The sequence below is a fragment of the Arachis ipaensis genome, chromosome B7 (genome assembly GCF_059453495.1).
Source record: "Arachis ipaensis isolate K30076 ecotype BB chromosome B7, ASM5945349v1, whole genome shotgun sequence".
NCBI lineage: Eukaryota > Viridiplantae > Streptophyta > Magnoliopsida > Fabales > Fabaceae > Arachis > Arachis ipaensis.
Genome location: NC_142442.1, coordinates 18,961,911 through 18,984,196, shown reverse-complemented (window position 1 = coordinate 18,984,196; position 22,286 = coordinate 18,961,911). Strand labels below are relative to the sequence as shown.

At 31.8% G+C, this 22,286-nt stretch overlaps 2 protein-coding genes and 1 pseudogene across 5 annotated transcripts; 2 read left to right on the top strand and 1 right to left on the bottom strand.

The window, feature by feature from the left end:
• Positions 1–493: 493 nt before the first annotated feature.
• Positions 494–3,536, top strand: LOC107609553 (uncharacterized protein At1g65710). 2 transcript variants are annotated; one of them, XM_088492532.1, is made up of 3 exons: positions 494–605; positions 815–2,203; positions 2,429–3,536. In XM_088492532.1, the coding sequence occupies exons 2-3, from the start codon at positions 833–835 to the stop codon at positions 3,323–3,325; spliced, it is 2,268 nt and encodes a 755-aa protein (XP_088348658.1). In that variant the 5' UTR covers positions 494–605; positions 815–832; the 3' UTR covers positions 3,326–3,536. The 2 variants fall into 2 exon arrangements, with proteins under 2 accessions (XP_088348658.1, XP_016167039.1); XM_016311553.3 differs by having other exon boundaries at positions 562–2,203; positions 2,447–3,536.
• A 4,752-nt stretch (positions 3,537–8,288) lies between these two features.
• On the top strand, positions 8,289–9,593 carry LOC107608161 (NDR1/HIN1-like protein 6 pseudogene; annotated as a pseudogene). The gene has a single exon (XR_015892234.1). The product of XR_015892234.1 is annotated as an NDR1/HIN1-like protein 6 pseudogene (transcript).
• Positions 9,594–15,993: 6,400 nt separating this feature from the next.
• On the bottom strand, positions 15,994–21,881 carry NBS1 (nijmegen breakage syndrome 1). 2 transcript variants are annotated; one of them, XM_016311366.3, is made up of 14 exons: positions 21,638–21,881; positions 21,401–21,454; positions 20,594–20,858; positions 20,327–20,409; positions 19,694–19,824; positions 18,929–18,975; positions 18,686–18,794; positions 18,304–18,390; positions 17,622–17,793; positions 17,074–17,540; positions 16,768–16,829; positions 16,550–16,652; positions 16,413–16,465; positions 15,994–16,298 (listed from the first exon to the last, which is right to left on the bottom strand). In XM_016311366.3, the coding sequence occupies exons 1-13, from the start codon at positions 21,672–21,674 to the stop codon at positions 16,415–16,417; spliced, it is 1,668 nt and encodes a 555-aa protein (XP_016166852.1). In that variant the 5' UTR covers positions 21,675–21,881; the 3' UTR covers positions 15,994–16,298; positions 16,413–16,414. The 2 variants fall into 2 exon arrangements, with proteins under 2 accessions (XP_016166852.1, XP_016166850.1); XM_016311364.3 differs by having other exon boundaries at positions 15,994–16,338; positions 21,638–21,847.
• Positions 21,882–22,286: the final 405 nt, after the last annotated feature.

The following is a 22,286-nucleotide window of genomic DNA, read 5'->3' as shown; positions in this document are numbered from 1 at the left end:
TCTCAAATTTTACCCAAAAAAATAAACTCAATATACATAGATAATGAACAAAAATATTCTATATACACTAAAAATTAGTCACTATATAATTGTATATATTTAAACATATTGATTTATACATTTTCAATTAAATAATCAACCACTAAAATAATCAAATCTGTCATAATAAAATAATTAAATTTGTTAGATGAATAATTAAACTTAATTATAGTAATACAGTAAGTTTTTTTTATAAAATACCAAATATATATCTCTCTACGCAATAATTATTTTTGTATATATAACATAATTCTACAGGGAATATAAATAACTCACTTGTTTTGTCTCCACATACGGCGAGAAATTCACATTATTTTTGCATAAATAATGGTTGGAGTATTTCAAAAAGGGTCATGAAATTTTAGTTAGTGCTGCTGTAGGGTCAACAGGGTCAGACAACAACCACAACTAGATCCCCATCCAACGGATCTTATTAAGCTTTAGCTTGAACTATTGAAGAGAAGCCCGCCCTCTTCGCCAAAATTTGAATTCTGTTCCCCCTTTCTCTATCTCTCTCATTAACTCTGAAAGTAACAATTTTTTTTCTAATAAAAAATGTTTCTTGGGTAACGTTCTACTTCTTCTGCTCTTTTATCATAGTTGAAATTCAAATATCCTTCACCCCCTTTTTCTCTCTTGCTTCACCTTTCTTTTCTCTCTATTAGTTAATTAAAATCTTTGATTCAAATCCCTTTTCAATTTCTTCAACATCCTTGCCCATTTCATTTGCTTCCCTTTTTATTTTCCCACTCCTTTTTTGGTTTATTGTTTTTAGGCAATACTGCAAAGTCCCATGGGTGCATGTTTGAGCAAGAAGAAAGGGTCAACTACTTCTCCAGGTGCAACTTTTCAGGTTCCTTCTAAGTTAAAGGATTCTGAAAATGGTGGTGTCACCGCCACCCTATCCAAACCCACCAACCCAGAAATGAACCTCAATAATGAGAAGAACACAGTGCAAGAGAAACATGACACAGTAGTGGTAGCAGCAGCGCATGAAGGTGAAAACCAAGTGAAAAAAGAGATTTTTATCATTAAGCACAGGAAGAGCCACGATGAAAGGAGCTCCAAGATTCAACCTTGCACTGCTCAGCAGAACCTGTCAGCATATTCAAATGATGGGTCATCCTCAGAATCTGCCGAATCAATGGGAAACAACAAGAACAAAATTGCACCTTCTACACCAAACATTGCTGCTAGTGGTGTGAGGACCTCAAGCTGCACAAAAGAAGAGGTGGATGCAATTCTGATCCAGTGTGGGAGGCTCAGCAGAAGCTCTTCTGGTAGAGCTGCCTCTTCTTCTGGTGGGAGAAAGTACTCAGGCTCAAAGAGAAGCTTTGATTTTGATCACTGTGACAATGATGCTAATTCCAATGATGATGACCAAAGGAGGGGCAATGCTACTACAACTGACAACAGTGATTTGTGTGAGGAATATGATGGGGTAGCCACCGGGAACCGCCACCGTGCCCAACACCGCCAGCGCAACCGCCAGTCACCAAGGCCTTCTCCAAGGAGAAGGACCCCAAGCAGGGAACGGGACCAGCAGCAGAATCAAAGGTCCAGCAGCAGGGAGAGGAGGGTGAGTAGATCTCCTGGAAGAAGGTCATCAGAGACAACAAACGGTGCCAATGGCAATGGAAGCAACAATGGAAATGGCAACCACAATAATGTAGGTTCTACTAGGCCTGGGAAGTTGGTGTCCGTTCCTGCCACTGTTACATCACTGGTCATGGATAAGAGTAACAATGGAATTGGTGGAGGAGAATCTGCAGCCGCTACAGGTGTCAAAAGGATAACTGTTAAGAGAAATGTTGGTGAATGTGGTGTGGCTGGTTCAAGGGGTGCAGCATCACCACGGTCTCAGTCTCCCGCAAGAGCACAATCTCCCGCAAGAGCACAATCTCCCGCAAGAGCACTCTCTCCTGCAAGAGCACACTCTCCTGCAAGAGGAAACAATGGGAATGCAGGGAATCAGCAGCAACAACCTTCAATTAGCCGCAACAACTCGTCAAGGAAAACTGAACAGTCTCCTTATAGAAGGAATCCATTGAATGAGATTGATCCTAATTCCCTTTCTTATCCACAGTCAAATGCCAACAATAGCAGCAGCAGCAACAAGGTGCAAAACAGACCCAAGAAGGACGCTGAAGCAGAAGCTAATCAGGTATCAATTTAAATTGATCCACCATCCTGTATTCTTATCTATATCAGCCAGAAAGATTTGATTTTTTCTGTTTCAGTATTGTTATTTGAATCTAACATTTGCTGGACGTATTGTCGACATTTCAATGGTGGATAAAAATTTTACTCAAAATCACATTCTCTTTCTGTTTTGTCTTGTTGATGTGAAGAATGGATTAATGATATTCTATAATTTCCTAATATTCAGAATCCATGTTCATTGCAGAAAGGTGTTACTGCAAATTGCAAGGTGAAGGAGCAACAAGAGGAAGAGAGCAAGGGAATGGCATCAATGAACAATGACAATGTTGTGGTGAAGACAATGGTGCCATCAGGTGTTGCTGACAACATCAAACCCCAATCTCTAACAAGAAGCAGGTCTTCAAGAAGATCAAGGGACTTAGATCTCAACCCTGAAACACTAATTAACCCTGTACCACAGTCCTACACCTCCCTCCTCCTTGAAGACATCCAAAACTTCCACCAAAAGAACACAAACACAACACAGCCTTCCATTTCTCTCCCAGCTTGTCTCTCCAAAGCTTGCTCGATCCTCGAAGCTGTTGCCGATCTCAACTCCACCACAAGCCCAAACTTCTCTGCTGGTGCATTCTCTGAGGACAAGAAAACTCCATCACTAGGTGCGAATAACAGTAGCAACCATTATGCAAAGAAGAGGGTGGAGCCATTTGTGGAATCCGAGGTAGTTGTGAGTGATGATGTGATGGAACCAAGCTTGCACAAGTATGTGACAGTGAAGAGGGGTGGTTCAGTTTGTGGGGTAGTGGACATGGAAGACCAAGAATCTTCAGGTAGCAACAGCTTCATCACTCAAAGTGGCCAAATACAACAGCAAAATCAGTGGGGCATTTCATCAAACACATGGGAAGCAAACTCAGCTGATTCAACAGATTGTTGGAGCTCAAGGTTGATGGAAGGTAGTGATGCTGTGGCTGAAGCTAGAAAAGCATTGAACTGCAAGAAAAGAGAGTGTGATGATCATCAACATAGCAGCGGAATCGGGCGCGGAAGGCTTAGTGGTTCTTCCTCTTCTTCTTCTAAAGTTCTTCATCACCACAACAGTATACCTGTTGCATCAACATAACAGATGGAATTGTGGTGATTTCTTGTTTGTAACGTTGAATATGCTTCAACAGTTCATCTAGTTTGAAGTTGCATACTTTGCAACACTTTCTTGTTTTTCAATTTAAGGCTAATTCTCAATTATCTTTGTTCATTGAAGTGAAAACACTTGCTGTTATGATTGGATAAAACAGCTATTGTGTCATGGTTTAATTAATTACAATAATTTTCAAGTTTCTATTTCTGAATCATCTCAACTCAACTAATGATTTCTCATTACATAACATCGCTCTTACAAAATGCAAATACATATATTTTGGGGTAATGTATGCTTTTTGCTTTTAAAATTTGTTCAAATTTTTTAAAATATTTTTAAATTTTATTGTTTTAATTTTATCTTTAAAAACTTTTGTTTGCATTAAATAAATTTTCTGATAGTTAATTTTTTAAAAAATTTAGGACAAATTTAATAATAATTTTACAAGAATACTAATAATTTGACACTATATTTGACAAATACTAATTATATAGTATACATAAATATCTAATTTAATTTAATTTTTGTTTTTTCTATTTTTAAAATTAATTATATTTTAATTATATACCATTATTAATATAAATATAAATTTCACTAAAAATTTATTAATTTACTTGATCTATTTTATTGCTAGTATTGTGATTAAGGTTATTTGTTTTGATGTTAGTGTTAAAATCTACTGATATTATAGTTAGAAGATAGGCTTTGTGAATTAATTATTTTTTTATTATGTCAAAATAAGATACTATTGTAGTATTAAAATTTTATGGTTTTTTTTATATTAGTTATTTTTAGAAGTTGAGACTTGATTCTTCATAAAATGTTAGTGAAGATATGTATTTCAAATTTTAATTTTAAGTTTTTAACTATTTTATATTTTATATTTACGTGAGACCAGTTTTATCGGTTCAACCAGTAATTTATCAGTTGAACCAATAAACCAGTGAACAAGTAGCTTGATCGGTTCGATCACTGGTTCAGTTCTAACAATTATATTTCAATCTAATTTCAAAAATTTCGATTTACTCAATTTAATAGTTATGACTCACAATTGGTTCCTAATCAAGCAACAACAAATTATGTCTCCCAATTGGTTCCTAATCAGTTCTAACAATTATGTCTCCCAACTTAATAGTTATGACTCACATTGGTTCCTAATCTCATTTTTGTCACTGTCTCACAAAATCGTTAACGACATGCTGAAATGGACTAACGACTGCTACATTATACATTCTAGCGACTATTTGATGTGACAATTGAAATTTTTTTACTTTATTTTTTATTTTCAACTAAACACTTAAAACCCTAATATGAGTCACGGATACCTAAGTTAAAAAATCAAACTAAGTAAATTGAAACTTTAAAAATCAAATTAAAGCTCGAATATAACTTCAAAACAGAACTTTAACTTATGTAGTGCTTAATTTAAATGAAAATCAAATAAATCAAAATTCAACATAATTTTTATCAATGTTTTTAAATTCGAAATTTCTATACCAAAATTAACTAAGATTTTTCTTTAAATTAAAAATTTAATGAAATAGTGACTTTAATTATCTTAACCAATGTCCTAATTAATTGCTTTTATGTCTTAAAAAAATCGTATATGAAAAGAAAATAATTAATTTGTCTACTTTAATAAATAGTTATTTTACTAAAATGAGAAACTATTTTTTTAAAATTTTTAAAAACTAATTAATATTATATATATTTTGTTACACTACATTTAATTATAAAAAATTTATTTATTTCTAATACTTATATTAAAAATAAAATAAAATAAAATTAGTGAATCTTAATCTATAATATAATAATAATATAGTAATTATTTTATATATTTTACGAATATAAATTAATTATTTTTTTATTTATAAAAATTTTTAAACGCTTGAGCTTGTTATATATATATATATATATATATATATATAAATGTGATATATTTTTAATGTAAATAATCTTTTAAAAAAATCTAATAGTTAATCTATTACTTTTTTTGTTTTAGTCCAAATTAAATATTTTTTAGTGTTTTTGGAAAGAAAATCTTTTGAGGAATTTAATAATATGTGATGAGGAACACCGAATAAATTATACAGAAACCAATTAAAACACAATATAAAAACATCTTTAAAAAAAGACGTTTTAGGCGTGTTTATCTGAGTGGCCTCCTTTCATGTATTATTATATATGCCTATTTTGTATGCTTTTAACATATAAAATAATTATGTTTAACTAATTCAAAACATAGTTAGAGTTTCACTAAAAATAAATTTTTGGAACATATATTAAATATATGATTATGTAAGTATTTCATAAGTTTTATAGTCTTATAACAATGAAAATGATGCAATAAATTAATTATCTAAAGTTTAACTTAAAATATTTTATAATAAAATACGTAAAAAAATTTATTTTATACGTTAAATACATATATAATTATGCTTATTATGTGTAATATACAAAAAAAAAGTGATTTACTCTCTAATTTTCAAAAAGTACTGAAGTAATTGTCCAATATAAAGTAGATATATTTTAGCTAAATTATTTAACATGATACAGATTTATATCTTAAATACTAATTTTATGCGAAAACATCTTCGTGTAAATGAGTAGCCATCTATCTTTGCATTATTATTTCATTAAACACTTGTATTATGAAAGAAAAAAAAATGTTATTGGTACACTAAAATTAATCATTAAAACCAGCTATTAATGTATTTGTGTATAAATATATGTGTGATTTAATTTATTTTTAATATATATTTATATTCTAATATATATTTTATATTGATAATTAATTTTAATGACTAATTTTAGTATACAGTTAGCACAATAATAGTATAATAGTATATAGAGATGTGATGCCATCAATGATATCACAAGGACCAATGTGAGCCACCAACACAGTGGAATTGAAAATTTGATAAACTCATCTATTAATTGTGTGTTAATTTGATTTAGTACTTGTGTGATACAATTAATTAATTAATTAATTAATTAATTGCGACGGCCATGACCAAGTCCCTGTGCCTGTATTAGAGGCGGAGAAAAGCACACGCATGAAGGAATCTTCTAAGGTGAAACCTTCTCTTAGTGTGAATGCAACGTTTTATATTTTTTTACTAGTAGTAAGCAAAATGTGGCGAAATACCTTGGTGAGAATTGAGATTTTAGCTTTTCGTCAAAGTAAATAAGGGAAAAATAAATGAATTCAGTGTCAGCATAATATGTTCTAGATATATACTGGTATATCATGGGGGATTTTATTCAAAATTCTTCACATAAAAGTTAATGGCGTGACATTTATTTATTTTAATTTGTTATGTTAAAACTGTTCTAGAAGCTCAAAAAATTATTGTCATGGAATAAGTTTCATTTTAATCCATGGATTTTTCTTTTTGTTTTAATCTTATAAGATGTGTAACTCAATAGACCAATTTCAAAAGATGAAAAAAAAAAGGAATTTGTTTGTTATGTATTGCACGCGTTTGTTTACCTACTTACCAAAGTTTGAGAGTTATGTACACGGTGTGGGTAAGCTAAGTTTATAGGATTGCATCTTAATTTTAAGAGATAATTAAAAAATAAGGGATCGGAATTAAGAGATTTATTTATGAAACATTTAATGATGTTCCGTTTCAAACTATATAAGATTGAGTGCACAACTTCTCAATTGACAGCGGCTTATAAACAAGGGAATTGGTGAATTGCTTCCAGTATATATAATATCTTTCAATCAAATAATTCAAATTGACTATTATTGCCTTTGCATTTACATTAGTTTTTCTGTGGGATGAAAACCGTTATTACACATTTTTTTTGGGTGTCTATATTACACACACACATAATAATAATAATAATAATAATAATAATAATAATAATAATAATAATAATAATAATAATAATAATAATAATAATAATTAGGAAATTACTTTTGAAAGTCTGGGTTATATAACATTCATTATACTTTTATTTCTAAAAATTGTTCTGCTAAGAGGACAACAAAAATTAGAAAAGTAAGAAAAATCGGTAAAAATTATACATTATTCAAAATCTTAAAATCACATATTCAAGATTTATGTTGGCATGCTATTATTAGGTATTGTTTTGTTGTTCTTCCAAAATTATCCTTTTAAAAAAGTTGACAATTGACATTGGTTTTGAACATAAAACATCTCTTTTCTTTGGAGAGGATATTGTAAATATGGTAAATTAAGCAAGTACTTCAGAAAATTGTGATGTAACTTAACTTACTACTCAAATAGTCTATTGACAATAAATTACAATGAATAACTCAAATGCATATCTATATACTTTTACTAAAAATCCCATATTTGTACCATTATTAACCTCTAAATAATATTGTTTGTGAATTTTCGTGTATGTCTTCATTAAATATTTATTATTATTAATATTACCATTATTTTAAGTATTATAAAAAAAAATTAAGGATTTAGCTAATATGTGCCCTTATAGGATACATGATAAATTTATCGATAGTCAAAAGTTTAAATTTTTTTTTGTTTAATAAATACAAAATAAATACATTAAAAATATAAATTTTGTGTATTTTCAATAAAAATTTTTTCAATTTGTAATCTTGACTTATACCCTTAAAATACATGATAGATAAATCCAAAAAATAAAAATACTATGTACACATAAAAAATTTAATATTATATATTTTTGTATAAATATAAATATTATTTTATTTATTTTAAATATATATTTAATATTTTAAAATATATTTTATACATATAATTAATTTAGTGATTGATTTTTTTATATGTGCTCATGGTTATAACGAAATGGTATATATCGAAGCATATAATAATGCTCAAATAAGAGACGCAAGGACCCCAGAAAAGAAAAGGAAAAAAAAAAAGTAATAGAAACTTCGGCGGCATTTTTATTATAAAGACACAAAGATTGAATTGAATATCTTGCACTTCATATGACATGTGACTTAGAAAAGGTGACATTTTTCATTTGGAGCCATCAAAGTCAAAACTTGGAAAAGCTTCAATCTTCCAACTCTTCATATATGCCATGACCTAATCCAAGCTTTTCAAAGACATGATCATTTCATTCATTAAATACACTTGCATAGCCAAAAGTAACAAAACTTGATACCCCATTTTTCATTTGAGATCACATTCATTCATATACTTGTACCAACTATGGGAGATAATCAGAGAATCCACCCTCTTCATCATGATGTTGAATCACCACCATCGCCGCCACCGCCACAACCATTGGCACCTTTGGTGCCAAGGAACATGTCCAGATCGGATAAAGGCGATCCGGAGTTGTCAAATCAACAACCACCACCACCTCCTCCTCCTCCTGCTCGCAACAGAAGATCAAGAAGAGGTTGCTGCTGCAAATTCCTATGTTGGTTTATAAGCATATTGCTTATCGTGGTGGTGGCGATCGGCGCAACAGTGGGTATACTTTATCTTGTGTTCAGGCCGAAGCTTCCGAAATACTCCATCAACGAAATTGGGGTGACAAGATTCGATCTTTCAAACAACGATAGCTTAAGTGTCACATTCAACTTGACAATAACAGCTCGGAATCCAAACAAGAGAATTGGAATCGATTACAGAGGTGGAAGCCACATTAGTGCTTATTACAATGGCACAAAACTATGTGATGGATCGTTACCGAAATTCTACCAAGGTCACCATAACACTACAGTTCTTAACATTCCTCTTTCAGGGGAAGCAGAAAATGCAACAGCTTTGGAGAATTCATTGACGCAACAACTGCAGCAAAGTGGAAGTGTTCCTCTTCGGTTGAAGGCCAAGCAACCGGTGAGGATTAAGTTTGGGAAGTTGAAGCTATTCAAGATCACCTTCAGGGTTAGGTGCTGGATTGTTGTGGATAATCTTAATGCTAATAACTCTATTAGAATCAAGAGCAGTAGCTGCAAGTTCAGGCTCAAGTTATAGATTATCATTCTTTGGTGCTTATTATAACTATTGTTCGTTATAATTACTATTAGTACAATATATCCCATATATATTGCTATGTATTACTATATACTATTTTTTTTTTCATTTTTTTAATATGGTCTCCGATTGAGATTATTATTTTATTTTTTTATTTTTACTTTACAGATGGAGATTTACATTTTAGGATTTTTCTTAGTTCTGTATTCTTGATTCTGTATTTTTCTGCCACTACTCATGCCCATATTATTTTTTGGTGATCGTGCTATAGCTTATATTATATTGTTATATCCTTTATACTATTTTTGGTAACATGTTATCCTATATATATGTTTAATACCTTATTGTTAATTTTTTTTATTATTTTTAAGGGAAAGTTTAGGGGACCAGCAGACTTATTAAAATCTGGCCAGCACTTAACTAGCAAAAGAAAAATGAGTGATTCTCCACCATTAAATAAAATCTCACACCATTAAATACACTATTGATGGCTAATTAATGACTATAACTCACAAAATCTGCTGGCTCCCTAGTACTCTTCTATTTTTAATGTAACGTGATACAAAGTGTACTAACAAAATATTTAACTACAGAATTTTTGTGAAAAAAATGTATATAGTAGTACTATCTTTGAAAAAAATAAATGTTCTGTTTGAATTTTTTATATTAAATAATTGCCTTGTTAACAAAAATTTAGACAAGGTTCCTTTCTTTATTTTCCTTGACATTCCCTATCGTTAAAGAGGGAGAAGATAGTGGAAAGAAATAAGAAAGATGTTTTATCAAGAAAATAATTTTATAAAATACCTTTGGACGACACTAATTTATATATATAATTAATAATTTTCTTAATATCACTTTTCTTTTTATTTTTTAACCAAAAGTAGTATTAGATTCTTGTGTAATCATCAAGGTAGTGTTTAGTTTTATAGATTGAAATTAAGATTGAGAGACTTAAATTCAGTATTATATTTAGTGGCCAGATATTAAAACTAAAATTTTAGTTATAAAATATAAAATTTTAGTCTCTTCAGTATCTCTAAAAAATAAAGACACAAGATATAAAAAATTTTAGAGATAGAGATTAGAGCAATATTTTTTTTAATAATTGTTTTAAATCTCACTCAAACTATGTGCCTATCTCTAGGTACAGATCAAGATCTTCTAAAGTAAAAAAGTTGATAAAATAATAAAGTAGTAAAGTGATGAGTTAATCATTTTTAAATTAAGATAATAGAACATATATTTCATAAAAATTACAAATTTAATAGTGATTAATCTCTCACTTTATCACTTTATCAACTTTTTTACTTTAAAAGATCTAAATTCCCTAGATTCAGTCACAACACCATCTAACTTAATACTCCAATCAAAATAATTAATTGGAACAACTATTTTTGCTATCATTGGTGCCTAAAAAGAGTCTTTGATTTGAATAACCGAGATTTTCAAAAAGAATTAAGAAAAAATAATAAATAGGTCTTTGATTTTTTTTTTCCAAAGATAATAGGTTATATTTCATTAATTATTAAAAAATAAAATATAAAGATGTCCAAAAGTAGAACAGCATAATAAAAGGTGGGGATTTCCCAAAAACACTACACTGAAGGTATTCATCCAACGGTGCGTGGTCGAAAAACGAAGAAAAATCTTAAAGAAGAAATAATGATAAATCAAATTGAATGCAACTAAGAGCTAGTCTCATGGAGATGACGACCTAAACTGGGAGTTCTTTGGATTTCACGGAGCAACTTGACAGAGCTTGTTAGAATGGCAAACGGCATAGAAGTAGAACCTTCAAAAATCAACTGGTTGCGAGCTTTCCAGCAGTTCCAGCAAATGATGGCAAGCAATTGAGGATTACGGTCAGCATTCTTCAACGGGTTAAGTATCTCTATTGATGCAGTCCACCATGTCCAAAAGTCGTTAGAACTCTGAGGGGGAAGACAGTCACGAAGATAACTCTGAGACCATACGTCTTTAATTCTAGAGCAATTGATCAAACAATGAGTGACTGTTTCCGTTACTTCATGACAGCAAGGGCATATTGGTGATATAGATGGGATGCGGTGATGAATCTGAGCAAGCACCGGAAGTCGGCCATGGAGAGCTTTCCAGATAAATAGCTTAATTTTGTGAGGCAAGTTCAACTTCCATAGATCAATCCACGGCTTTTTCTGCTGCATATAATTAGGGCAAAGCTCCAGAGGCGGATGGTAAAATAAATAGCCAATTTTGTAACCTGAAACTGTATCATATTGCTTGGATTTGTTCAAATCCCATTGCAATTTGTCCCTACTCTGCTGAATTTTAACTGACAAAATCCTGTTTGCAACGTCTTGGGGAAATAATTCTTGAATGAGATTCTGATTCCAATTTCTATCTTCAGTAATTAGATCTTTAACTTTTGGAACCAACTCAGAAATAGCCTGTCTATTTGGCATGTCAGAAATCATTAAAAGATACGAAGGAGGCAGCTAAGGATCCTCAAAGGTTCGGATATTCTCACCAGTACCCGCAGCCCAATTAAGACCTTTTTCAACAATCTTTCGGCCTTCCAGTATGCTCCTCCATCCCTAAGAAGGTAAGACTCCAATTTCTACCGTTATAGCATTACCATTGCTAAAGTATTTACCTCTTAAGATTTTGGATAATAAAGAAGTAGGCTGTGTTACAAGTCGCCAAAACTGTTTGCCTAAAAACGCCAGATTTTGGATTCTGAGATCTTTAAATCCAAGGCCTCCTTTTTTTCGTGGGCGAGTCATAGTGTCCCATCTAATCCAAGCCATCATCCTTTCAGAACCTTTTTGTCCCCACCAGAACTGAGAAAGTAGAGAGTGAATTTCCGAAATTAAACCATCAGGCAACTTGAAGCAAGACAATGTATAAATAGGAATAGCTTCTCTCACTGCCTTAAGCAATACGTGTCTACCACCTGACGAAAGAAGATTGCACTTCCACCCTTGGATTCTTTTCCAAACCTTTTCTTTGATCATACTAAAAGAAGCCTTTTTCGATTTAGAGACTGTAGAAGGCAAACCAAGGTATTTATCCTGAGCCCCAATATGATTAATATTCATAGAGTTAGCCAGTAGTGTACGAGTAGTGGACGGAGTGTTGTGGCTAAAGAATACAGCAGATTTATTAAGATTTACCCTCTGACAACTGATGCTTTCATAAGAATTCAATAAATGCAGGATATTTGAACATGTTTCAGGATTTTTAAATCTCTTTGACTTTTAACTCAAAGACAAATAAATTTTTTATTAATTGAAAATATAAAATCATCTATCACTTTTTAAAAAGCGAGACATCTAAATCTCTTTAAAGACTTGTTTGTTCTCATATATTTTGAATAAATAAATTTAAATGTTTCGTACTTTAGAGAATGATGAATATTTTTGTATTATTAATTAGTCAAAGACTTATTTGTATCCGAGTTAAAAAGTTAGAGACCTAATTTAGCTTTTCTATTTAAAGTATGTTTTTTTTGTGACGGGTAAGTAAGAAAAACAACCAAACAAAAAGGGAAAAATAAAGTCTTAAGGGACTAAAAAGGTGCAGAACAGTCCCGTTGGATACTCCTCTCAAATTTCTTCCAAGGCACTGGAAGCTCTACATGCTGAAAATGAAATTTCATCGCCATCTTTGCCTTGGTGTCCGCCACTGTATTTGCATTCTTTAAGACCAAACGAATATCAACGTGCCACTTCCAAGTTATAATCTCTCTGACTTTAAGCACCAGTGAATCTATGACCAACATTATCATGAAAATTAGTGGCAAGATTGAAAGTCTCTAAACAATCCGTTTCGCAAATTACGTCATTTTTTCCAAGTCACAAGCTAAAAGAAAACCTCTCCAAATAGCAAATAACTCTCTTTGAAGAATATTGCTACTCTCAATTGTTCCCAAACAGTCTCATTGCCAAGTTTCATTCCAGTCTCTACTAACACAGGCAAAACCCATCCGATCACCAGATCCCGAATAACTAGAATCGCAATTGATCTTAAAAGTACCCATCGAGGGAGAAATCCAAAAGCAACTAATCGAAAAAGGAATAGATACTCGATTCACTTCAAAGATATTTTACTCTTTCTCCAAGGCTAAAGACATACTAGCCACTTTAAATGGAGGCCAAGACTCATGGTAATTAAAAATCTCATTATTTCCCGCTCTCTAAATCCACTAAAGACCAGCAAAGAATCGAAAAGGATGCTCTTTACTATGGGACAAGAACCAGTTCTTCAAATCTAGAAGATGGCAGAAAACTCCCAACATCTGCCAAACTAGTTGAGCTTTCGGACAATTCTGCATACAGTGAGAAACTATTTCCTGGCAAATCAAGTAATTGGGGCAACTATCCGAAGGCGACATGCCTCTACTGAAACGAAAAATAGCAGTGGGCAAAGCCAAGCCCCAAGAATTTAATCTTTTCCAGAACAAGATGATGTCAAAGCTAAAACCAATTCCTCTCTTCTCCTAGACAAACATCTTCTTGCTGAGCCAATAGTAACCAGTATGAGCATCATAAACCTTAGCCGGCCCCCCGATCCAAGTCCAGCCTACCACTGAACCTGCTTGAACATCCGGGTTGTAGGAGAGAATGCTGTCACACAAAAACTGTTGAAGAGGAGAATAGACATTCTTAAGGTGTCAGTGTCACTCTCTCCCCAATCAAATATCTAAAATCCGGAGATTCGAGTCAGAAATGTGAACATAATCCATCTCATTACAGAGCGACCCCTCTTTCCTCCACTTAGAGAACCAAAAATTTTGATCCAAATCTCCGATGCACCAATCAAAACCATCCTTCAAAATATCCCAACTTTTACACAGACTCCTCCAAATATAGACCCGTTATCGCTAGAACAGCTGAAATCGTCACTCAAGAAAAATCGATATTTATCTGCCAACAGCTGAACCCATAGCTTGTGGGGATGATGAAAAAATTGCCAGACTAGCTTCTCAAGAAGAGCAGCATTAATACAAAACAGATCTCTAATTTCCAGACCACCAAATTTCTTTGAGGTGACCAACACCTTCCAACTAACAAGATTTAGCCCCCGATCATTGGCTTGACCTTTCCAAAGAAAATTTCTCATCATAGATGCTATAGAATTTGTTATCCCTTTGAAAAAGAGTAAAACTTACATGTGGTAAGTAAGAATAGCAACTACTACCGAATTGATCATACAGAGTCTTCCCGCCCCGTTGAGTAGCCGTCCTTTCCAACTGGTTAGCCTTTCCCAGATCTAAAGTATGCTTTTAAATCTGAAATGCTGAATGATCAAATTAATATTATAACTAAATCTATCTAAGTATCTCTGACAGTATTTTTTCCCTTATCTTACACGTTCAATTATTTTAACTATACAACCTCATTAATATCAACATGGTCAAATATTAAATATATAGGTAGTTTTAGAGAAATAAATTGATATGTATTTTAAATATTTGTGACATGAAGAGTTTAAAAATTTAGTAGTTATTAGTTTATATTTTTAAGTATTAGAATGTTTAATTTTATGTATTTTAATTTTATTTATTTAGTTATTAGATTGAGCTTTATCTTAATGGGTTTAAAATTTTTTTTATTTAACTTAATATGAGATTATAAATACATTCTAAATTATTATAGTTGTCATAGAGTGATTAGAGGTATGAATTTTTTTTTTTTGGTTTTGTGATGAAACTATAGTGCAAACAAATAAGATTGAGTGAGTTCTCTTGTTGCATCAAAAAATTAGATAAAAAGTTGAATAATTCTCTTCGATTCAATTCTTAAACTATAGTGTAGACAAAGTTAAGTTGAGTGAATCTCTTTTTTATTATATAAAAAAATTGAATAAAAGATAGAATAATTCTCTTTTTATCTTTTTTTATTTTTTTATTTTTTTATTTTTAATTTCAATTTATCTTTCTTATTCAATTTTAATTCTTGTATTTTATTTACCTCCTTTTTCGTATCATAAATATAGTGAAAGAGAGAGTACATATTATCTTAGTAAAGAACTACCTCAAAATATCATAGCGCATTATGTAATTGAAGTTTAAAATAGAATTTATACTAAAATTTATAAAGAGCTCACCCCAAATATTGATTTATCTGCCCCCCTGTTTTGGGGGAAAAAATAACTGAAATTTATTTAAGATTAATTGGAAAAGAATAAAACATTAATTAGATTCATTTTAACAATCAATAATTTGGATAATCATCATTTTGACATTGATGATCCTGTGAGAATTAACCTGAGATGTTTCACAGGCATAAATGCTAGTAATAAATAAACGAAGAACAGATGCAAAATGTCCGACTTCAGACTTCAGACTTCAGACCAATAAGTTTTAAAAAGAAATGTTTAATTGAAAACAAAATAGTACTACAATTATTAGGACGGATATTCAGTGGAGATTCTCAATTCAAACTCACTATATTTCCGGTAATTTCCAGTAGGTTTAGTTTCTGTTTCTCCAACAATCTAATAATAACTCTCAAATGAATGAATGAATAAATAAACTATACTAGTACAGCCAAAAATCCTTATACGTGGACATATATGTTTAAATACATTTGATTTTCAATTGTACCAATTTTTAGAGGTTATTGCAACGGAGATGTAATTCTTGATAGAAAAATATACCCTAAAAGAGTGCTTAACAATGTTAGGCAGAGATTACGTTACACCAACTGAAACCAGATATATTTCAAACGCCAATCACTTCATTATCAATCAAAAACAAAGGTACCGAACTGCAATAATTCTACACAATCTATTTTATACACATTTTTTCTGAAAAATAGTAACATTGCAATAATTCACATTCTAATTCTGGGATAAAGACATAGACAACAGAGAATATGTAGAAACAAAACCGGTACATCTATGGAATAGTAGTGGAAAGTTTACTGATTTAGGATTGACCTGAGTGTAAATTCTCTCTCTTCTTTGCCCTGCAAAATGACAATTTGGTCCTACTTGCTGGTTTTTATCCTCATCTGTCATGGCTGGTAATTGATTTGAGATTATTTTGGTAACTTCGACACACTATGTGCTCGAATACATAAAGATTCATCAGTATTTACCAAGTCTTACACATAAAAAAAAATGCCGAAGATTACCTTCACGAAATAAGGATCCCACGAAGTGAACCAGCTGTGCCTCGCTTTCTTGCCTGCAGCATGAACACGTATGATGTTAAGGCAGATACAACAAGCCAAGCTTAAATATGGACCCAAGGAAAGAGTATCAAACTTACCTTCTCATTATTAAAAAGGTCTTCAGCCACAGCTTCCATTTTCTTCCGCCGTTTTTCCTCTTTCACAGACTCATGTACCTCATCATTCCCAAAATCAGAGTCCCTGGGGTAGAAAACAAGGAAATATAACACAACTTATTACTACGAGAAAAGCAATTAAATATGGCTAGCCAGATTTTATTTGAAATAATACAAATTAGATTTTGTGTCATCCTTACTTGTATGGATATTTTGCAAACGGAACAAGACTTTCGAAACTATTACCAGATTGAGTATGTGTCTGCAATTCCATTCCAAAGAAAACCAGAATAGTTAGGCATGCGATTCATTAAGTGACAATAGCCATGACACCGTATGAAAATTTAATAAGTTGATTTGTGAGAAGCAAAAAAACTATGTTGGAAATTAGAGGTCAGATAAGTCACAAAAAAGAACTAGATAGCCAAAATATGTTCAATTCTGCAAGGTCCAGCTTTCACATGATAAGGTAGCTATTATTATGCAAGAGATAGCACCATACCAACCTTTCTAAAATGTTTAAAATTTGGAACGCTGCTGTTTTGTGCAGTACTCATGTTAGTTACTCTGTTTACATCTCGGACAACTAAATCTTGACTATAAATAATATCTGCAGTTCCACTTCCATAATCATCAACCTTGTCTTTCTTCACTTTTATACTACCACTACCATCTCTGAAGCTCATAGCATGAGTTTCCAATTTGGCAGAACAATCATCCAAGGGTGACGCTGTTTTTGCTTGTTTTATGTCAGTTGATCTGGTAGAAACATCAACTGCGGATGGTTCCATTTTCTCATGTTTTTTATTATCCATACTGCCAGAATCATCATCCAATGCTTCAGTTTTAACATATTGTATGGTATTTCCGTTGAGGAATGTCTCAGTTGCATGGGCTGATGTGGCTGTTTCAACTTCAGTATCTGAATCTGCTACCACTGTCTCGTCTGTGGAGCATGAAGATGAAACAAGTACTGCAGCAATACACACAGTTTGTTATAGTAACTCGGTAAAGTACAAACTTAATCAAATAGATATATCTAAGCGGTACTTACTGCATGGTGACTTCAGTATCGATGGATCAAGATGTCCACTTAAAGCAGCAAATATTACATCCATCTCATTCACTCTAAGCAAAGAACTTAATTTATTGAAGCGATCAGATTTGCATGCTGGTACCCCTGGGATGACACAAACCAAACGATTATCGTCTCCATAATCTGAACCCTACATGGAATAAATGAGAATTACCATCATGAAGTATATATCTTTTCTAATAAGAGATTATAATTGGCCAGAGCATATGTCTAAACACAAGACTATTGCAAATCAGATTTGCAAGCTGAAATTTTTTTCTTTTTGATAATAAGAAAACTTTTGCTATATGGTGATATGTGATTTGGGTTAATGCAAGATTGAGAAAGAGGGCTGAAGGAAAAAAGATGGTACTAGATGGGGTAACCAACATGGATCTACCACTTCAATATGTCCTACTGTAAACGATGTCTGTCTATGATAGATAAGACATGAGATTCTACATATTTTATTTATTTATTTATTTATTTATTCCAAATGCTCATTTAGGGCACATAGAATAGAATGTATATAAACATCCACGGAGTTAGAGGCAGGTACATTATTCAACCTACTTATCTCACTTTTAGAGTTGATGATTCCACCTCGTAATTTGCAAAATTGAAAAACATAAAGAAGAAAAAAGTGAATGAAAAAACATACCTGACTATTTGAACAAAAATATTCATAGGAGACAGTTTTTGCACCAGTGACATCCAACAAAGATTTGAGCTGATCCCTGAATTTGTACTGTAAGGCAGAGAAAAGACTTAAATAAGTAGGTTATAAAGACATGTTATGCCCAAAAGTAGCAATATCGGTTTATCTTATAGGTTCGGAAACTTGTTTGTTGCTGTTCCTGCATAGTACTTGAGAATCCAAAATGGAAAAACAAATCCAAGAAAAGAAGTATAGAAAATCTACCAGCAGGTTTTTTTTTTTTTTTTTTTTGAGAATGGAAATTTGTGTTGAAAAAAAAAATTTCTTAATCATTATGCTTAAGTTGTGGTATTGGTGAGTATAAAGGGCTCCAGAAAATAGATACCATATGCACAGATTCTAACAAAAACGTGTATCCTTTCAAGCAATTTTCACGAGTTTTAGGGTCAGCAACTTTGATAGATATTCCTTCCACTGACACCGTTGGTATATATCTGGTTGAGAAGGACCAAAGGGATACAAAAAGAAAAGAAGAAAGAATCTTTAGTTAGCCTAAATGGTGTAAAAAAGCAATAAATGACAAGCTCCCTATACCAAATCCAAAGTTAACTGTTGAAGGAACACTTACGAATAACAGCTAGGCATATCAGTGACAATATTCTTTTCTGCAAAATCCTACAAAGGAAACAATGGTCAGAACTCAGAACTGAAACTTTCAACATGAGTGAAGCAGCTTATCTTGTTCTACACTAAAATCCTTCAAGAATCTCATATTCTGGTCTATGACTATATGTTAGATAGTATGTTATGGCTGTTGAGTTATGAATAATCAATAATCCAAATGCAGATATACAATGCAAGGTCTAAGCAGCTGACAAACACAGAAGAATGAATGAATATGTAACATGTACTAGACTCCTTGTGCATGACATGACTCTAAAATGTAGAAAATAGATGCAATCATGAGAATTCATGACAAAGTACAAGGTTCCACGAGTTAAATGAAAAATTACAATTACGCTTAGAACAAGAAACATAGCAAATCATTCACTCTGTTTGAGAAGGTAACAAGAATTGAAATATATTATTGCTACATTGGTATAAACTGCATAAGATGTTTTGAGCTATGTATCCCTACATGTCAACTCTTGTTTACATAGTCACCCCTTTTATTGAGGAAAATTGCTACGGCAATCATAAAGGCCACTTCATTTAAAATACATCAGAAAATAATCAACATCAACCATGAAAATATGAATATGATGATTATGAAAAGCAAGTACGCAGCAGTATTATAACATCTCGATAAGTATGATTGTTCCATTGGCTGTAACAGAGTAATTGTTTAACAGGAAACTGACATGATCAATACAATCACTGAATGCTTCTATACCTCAAGCCATGTTTTGAGAACACAATGTTTTTTTGCTACAACAGCATCAACAATATCCTTTTTCAATGGCATGAGTTGATCCACCAGAACGTGTGTGCAATCTTCACTTAAGGTACAAGTACTAGCAGCACCTGAAAATTAAAGTGTAAGTTGGTCACTATTCATGTTAAGACAAAGCAAATGCTTCATTAAGCAAAGGACTTCTAACGTAATAACCATGGAGCAAGATAAGCTAACTGGCCAAGGACTTATCTGATTTCAATTTATATAACAGAAGTTATTTCGCCAAGTCATTATCAACAATATGCAAACTCTACCCCATTACCAGCATATTTATTAGTTTCCCACCACAATTAATAATATTTGTTCAAGGCTTGAAGCAACCAAAATTTAAACATTTGATAATACCAAAATTGCATCACTAACAGGGATAAAGCAAGTTAGTGACAACTTTTCAGAACCTATTATCTCTTTTCACACTGCAAGCCCTGATTCTGGCAAAAATATTAGTGCTTTCTTCCATACCAAAACAAGATCATGTGCAGTGCGTACACATGTTAAAGCAAATTGAAAGCACATTTACTCATGAACTATAGGAACTGAAGAACCTTTATAAGGATTTTCATCACTAACCAATTGACGAAATTTTCTCTTCAATAGATTGATCTACTTTGTCCAAGGAACAAATGAAAAACATAAGTGGGACATGGCAAAACCTGCCAGAGTAAATTTAGAAGTGTTAAGACTTGAGAGCATGTAAGTGAAAGACAGTTAGATGTCATGAGATTGCATCTAGGTATATGACATAGATCTACAAAAGCATTGCAAGGATTTTCTAAACATTAAAAGCAAATAGAACAAAAGGAGTAGAAAACTTCAACAGTTAGATAGTTAACATACTTGTAGGTAGCACTACCAGTACCAAATGAGACAAGATCGCCATTGTCCAAAGCTATTTCTTTGTTTGGAAGCTCATGAACTTTCATCCTGTGTCCATTATTCTTGCTAATAAATGTCCCATATTTGGAGCAATCTTTGATCTGTACATTTGGTGACATACGAGAACGTTCATTTGGTAAAGAGTTTAACAGGTTCATCCCATTAACAATTATTTCTGCATGAACCCGAGAAACCCCTTTATCTTTAGTGATGATTACATCACAACCTGCAAGCAAATACCAACAACTTTTTATTTAAGAAAACAAAATGATGAAACCCAAGGTTGAAGTTCTGAAATTGGATGAGAATCACTTTGATCAACTACTCAGGACTGTGATCCTCATCATTAGAGATAATATTGTCTTAGTTAGATAGTTAAGATTAGTTACTAGTTAGCTACTCTAACATAAACCAATATCACTTGTATTACATCAACTTCTCTCATTCTAATTTCTATCTCTATCAAATCTACATTCTTCCGACCTTCTCTCAACTCTCTTTTCTATCTGATAGCCATGGAATTCAACATAACATCAGAGCCTATCCCATATTTGTTAGTTGGACAAGGACAACTCAATTAATTTACAACAAAATTGAAATTTCAGCTCAACATCAAGTGTATCTCTACATTTTTGCGTTTTCTTTCTTCCATGCATCAAGCATTAACTACTTACAAAAAACTTATGCCAAAGAGATTAAAAAAGTACTTGGTCAAAAAACAGTTCCAAAAGTAATTAGTAGGAACCATAAAAAAAAAAAAAAAAGTACCTTTTCGACCAACTTTATAAGTTCCAGTTTTGAAAATGTAGTACTTATCTTCACCTGCAACAAGAATTAAATTAGAAAAGAACTCATGGAATACCATAATATACTAATAAACCCTAAATGCTAAGATGCAAAGTACTATTTGTCAATCCGATTATGGAATGACCACAAAATCACATGTACAGTGCTTCGTCGGAAGAAGAAGAAGAAGAGAAAAGTTTGAAGAAAAGAAAGTAGTACCAGAAAGAGGATCATTGGGGAAGAGTCCCCACACCATAGTTCTTAGCTTCTTTGAAACCCTTCGAAAAGAAGTGAACCGCCCCTTCGTGAATCACTGTCACAGGAAGTCGAACAATAGGGAGAAGAATAAGAAATTTTATTTTTAAGTAAGCTTAAAAAAGGCTACGGCGAATTTTTCATAAAAATAAAAAACAAAAAAAATTAACTATCAATTTGGTAAGATTTAGCGCTTACACATAAATTCTGATGTTATCGATAAAATAGTTCATAATTATTATATTTTTTATAATTAAATTTTTTTATTAACAAATAATTTATTCATTTCATCTGAATTTTTATTAATATTTAAATAAATATTTAAAAAATATACAAAAAAATTTTAAACAGAATTTTATCTTTAGATTTTTTTATTTTTTAAGAAAAGTGAAAATTTATAATAAAAAACTTTTTTAAACAAAATATTTAAAATAAAATGATTAGATTTTAAGAATGAAAATTTTATTTTTTTATTAATTATTACAAAAAATTTATATTAAAATTTTATCTCTAAAATACTTTTTTAGAATATATGTTTAATATCCGTTCTTTTGTCACGTTTTTAAATTTTTCAAAAGTTTATTTTTCATTAATATTTTTAAGATTCTTTTTG

Bases quoted from the DNA above. Each gene is read 5' to 3' on its own strand.
- LOC107609553 (XM_088492532.1), top strand. From the start codon at position 833: ATGGGTGCATGTTTGAGCAAGAAGAAAGGGTCAACTACTTCTCCAGGT. The intron at 2,204-2,428 runs GTATCAATTTAA...CCTAATATTCAG, and splicing joins CTGAAGCAGAAGCTAATCAG to AATCCATGTTCATTGCAGAA.
- NBS1 (XM_016311366.3), bottom strand. From the start codon at position 21,674: ATGGTGTGGGGACTCTTCCCCAATGATCCTCTTTCTG. The intron at 21,455-21,637 runs GTACTACTTTCT...TTCTTGTTGCAG, and splicing joins CCCCAATGATCCTCTTTCTG to GTGAAGATAAGTACTACATT. The intron at 16,830-17,073 runs GTTGGTATGGTG...ATGGAATTGCAG, and splicing joins ATTTTAAACATTTTAGAAAG to ACACATACTCAATCTGGTAA.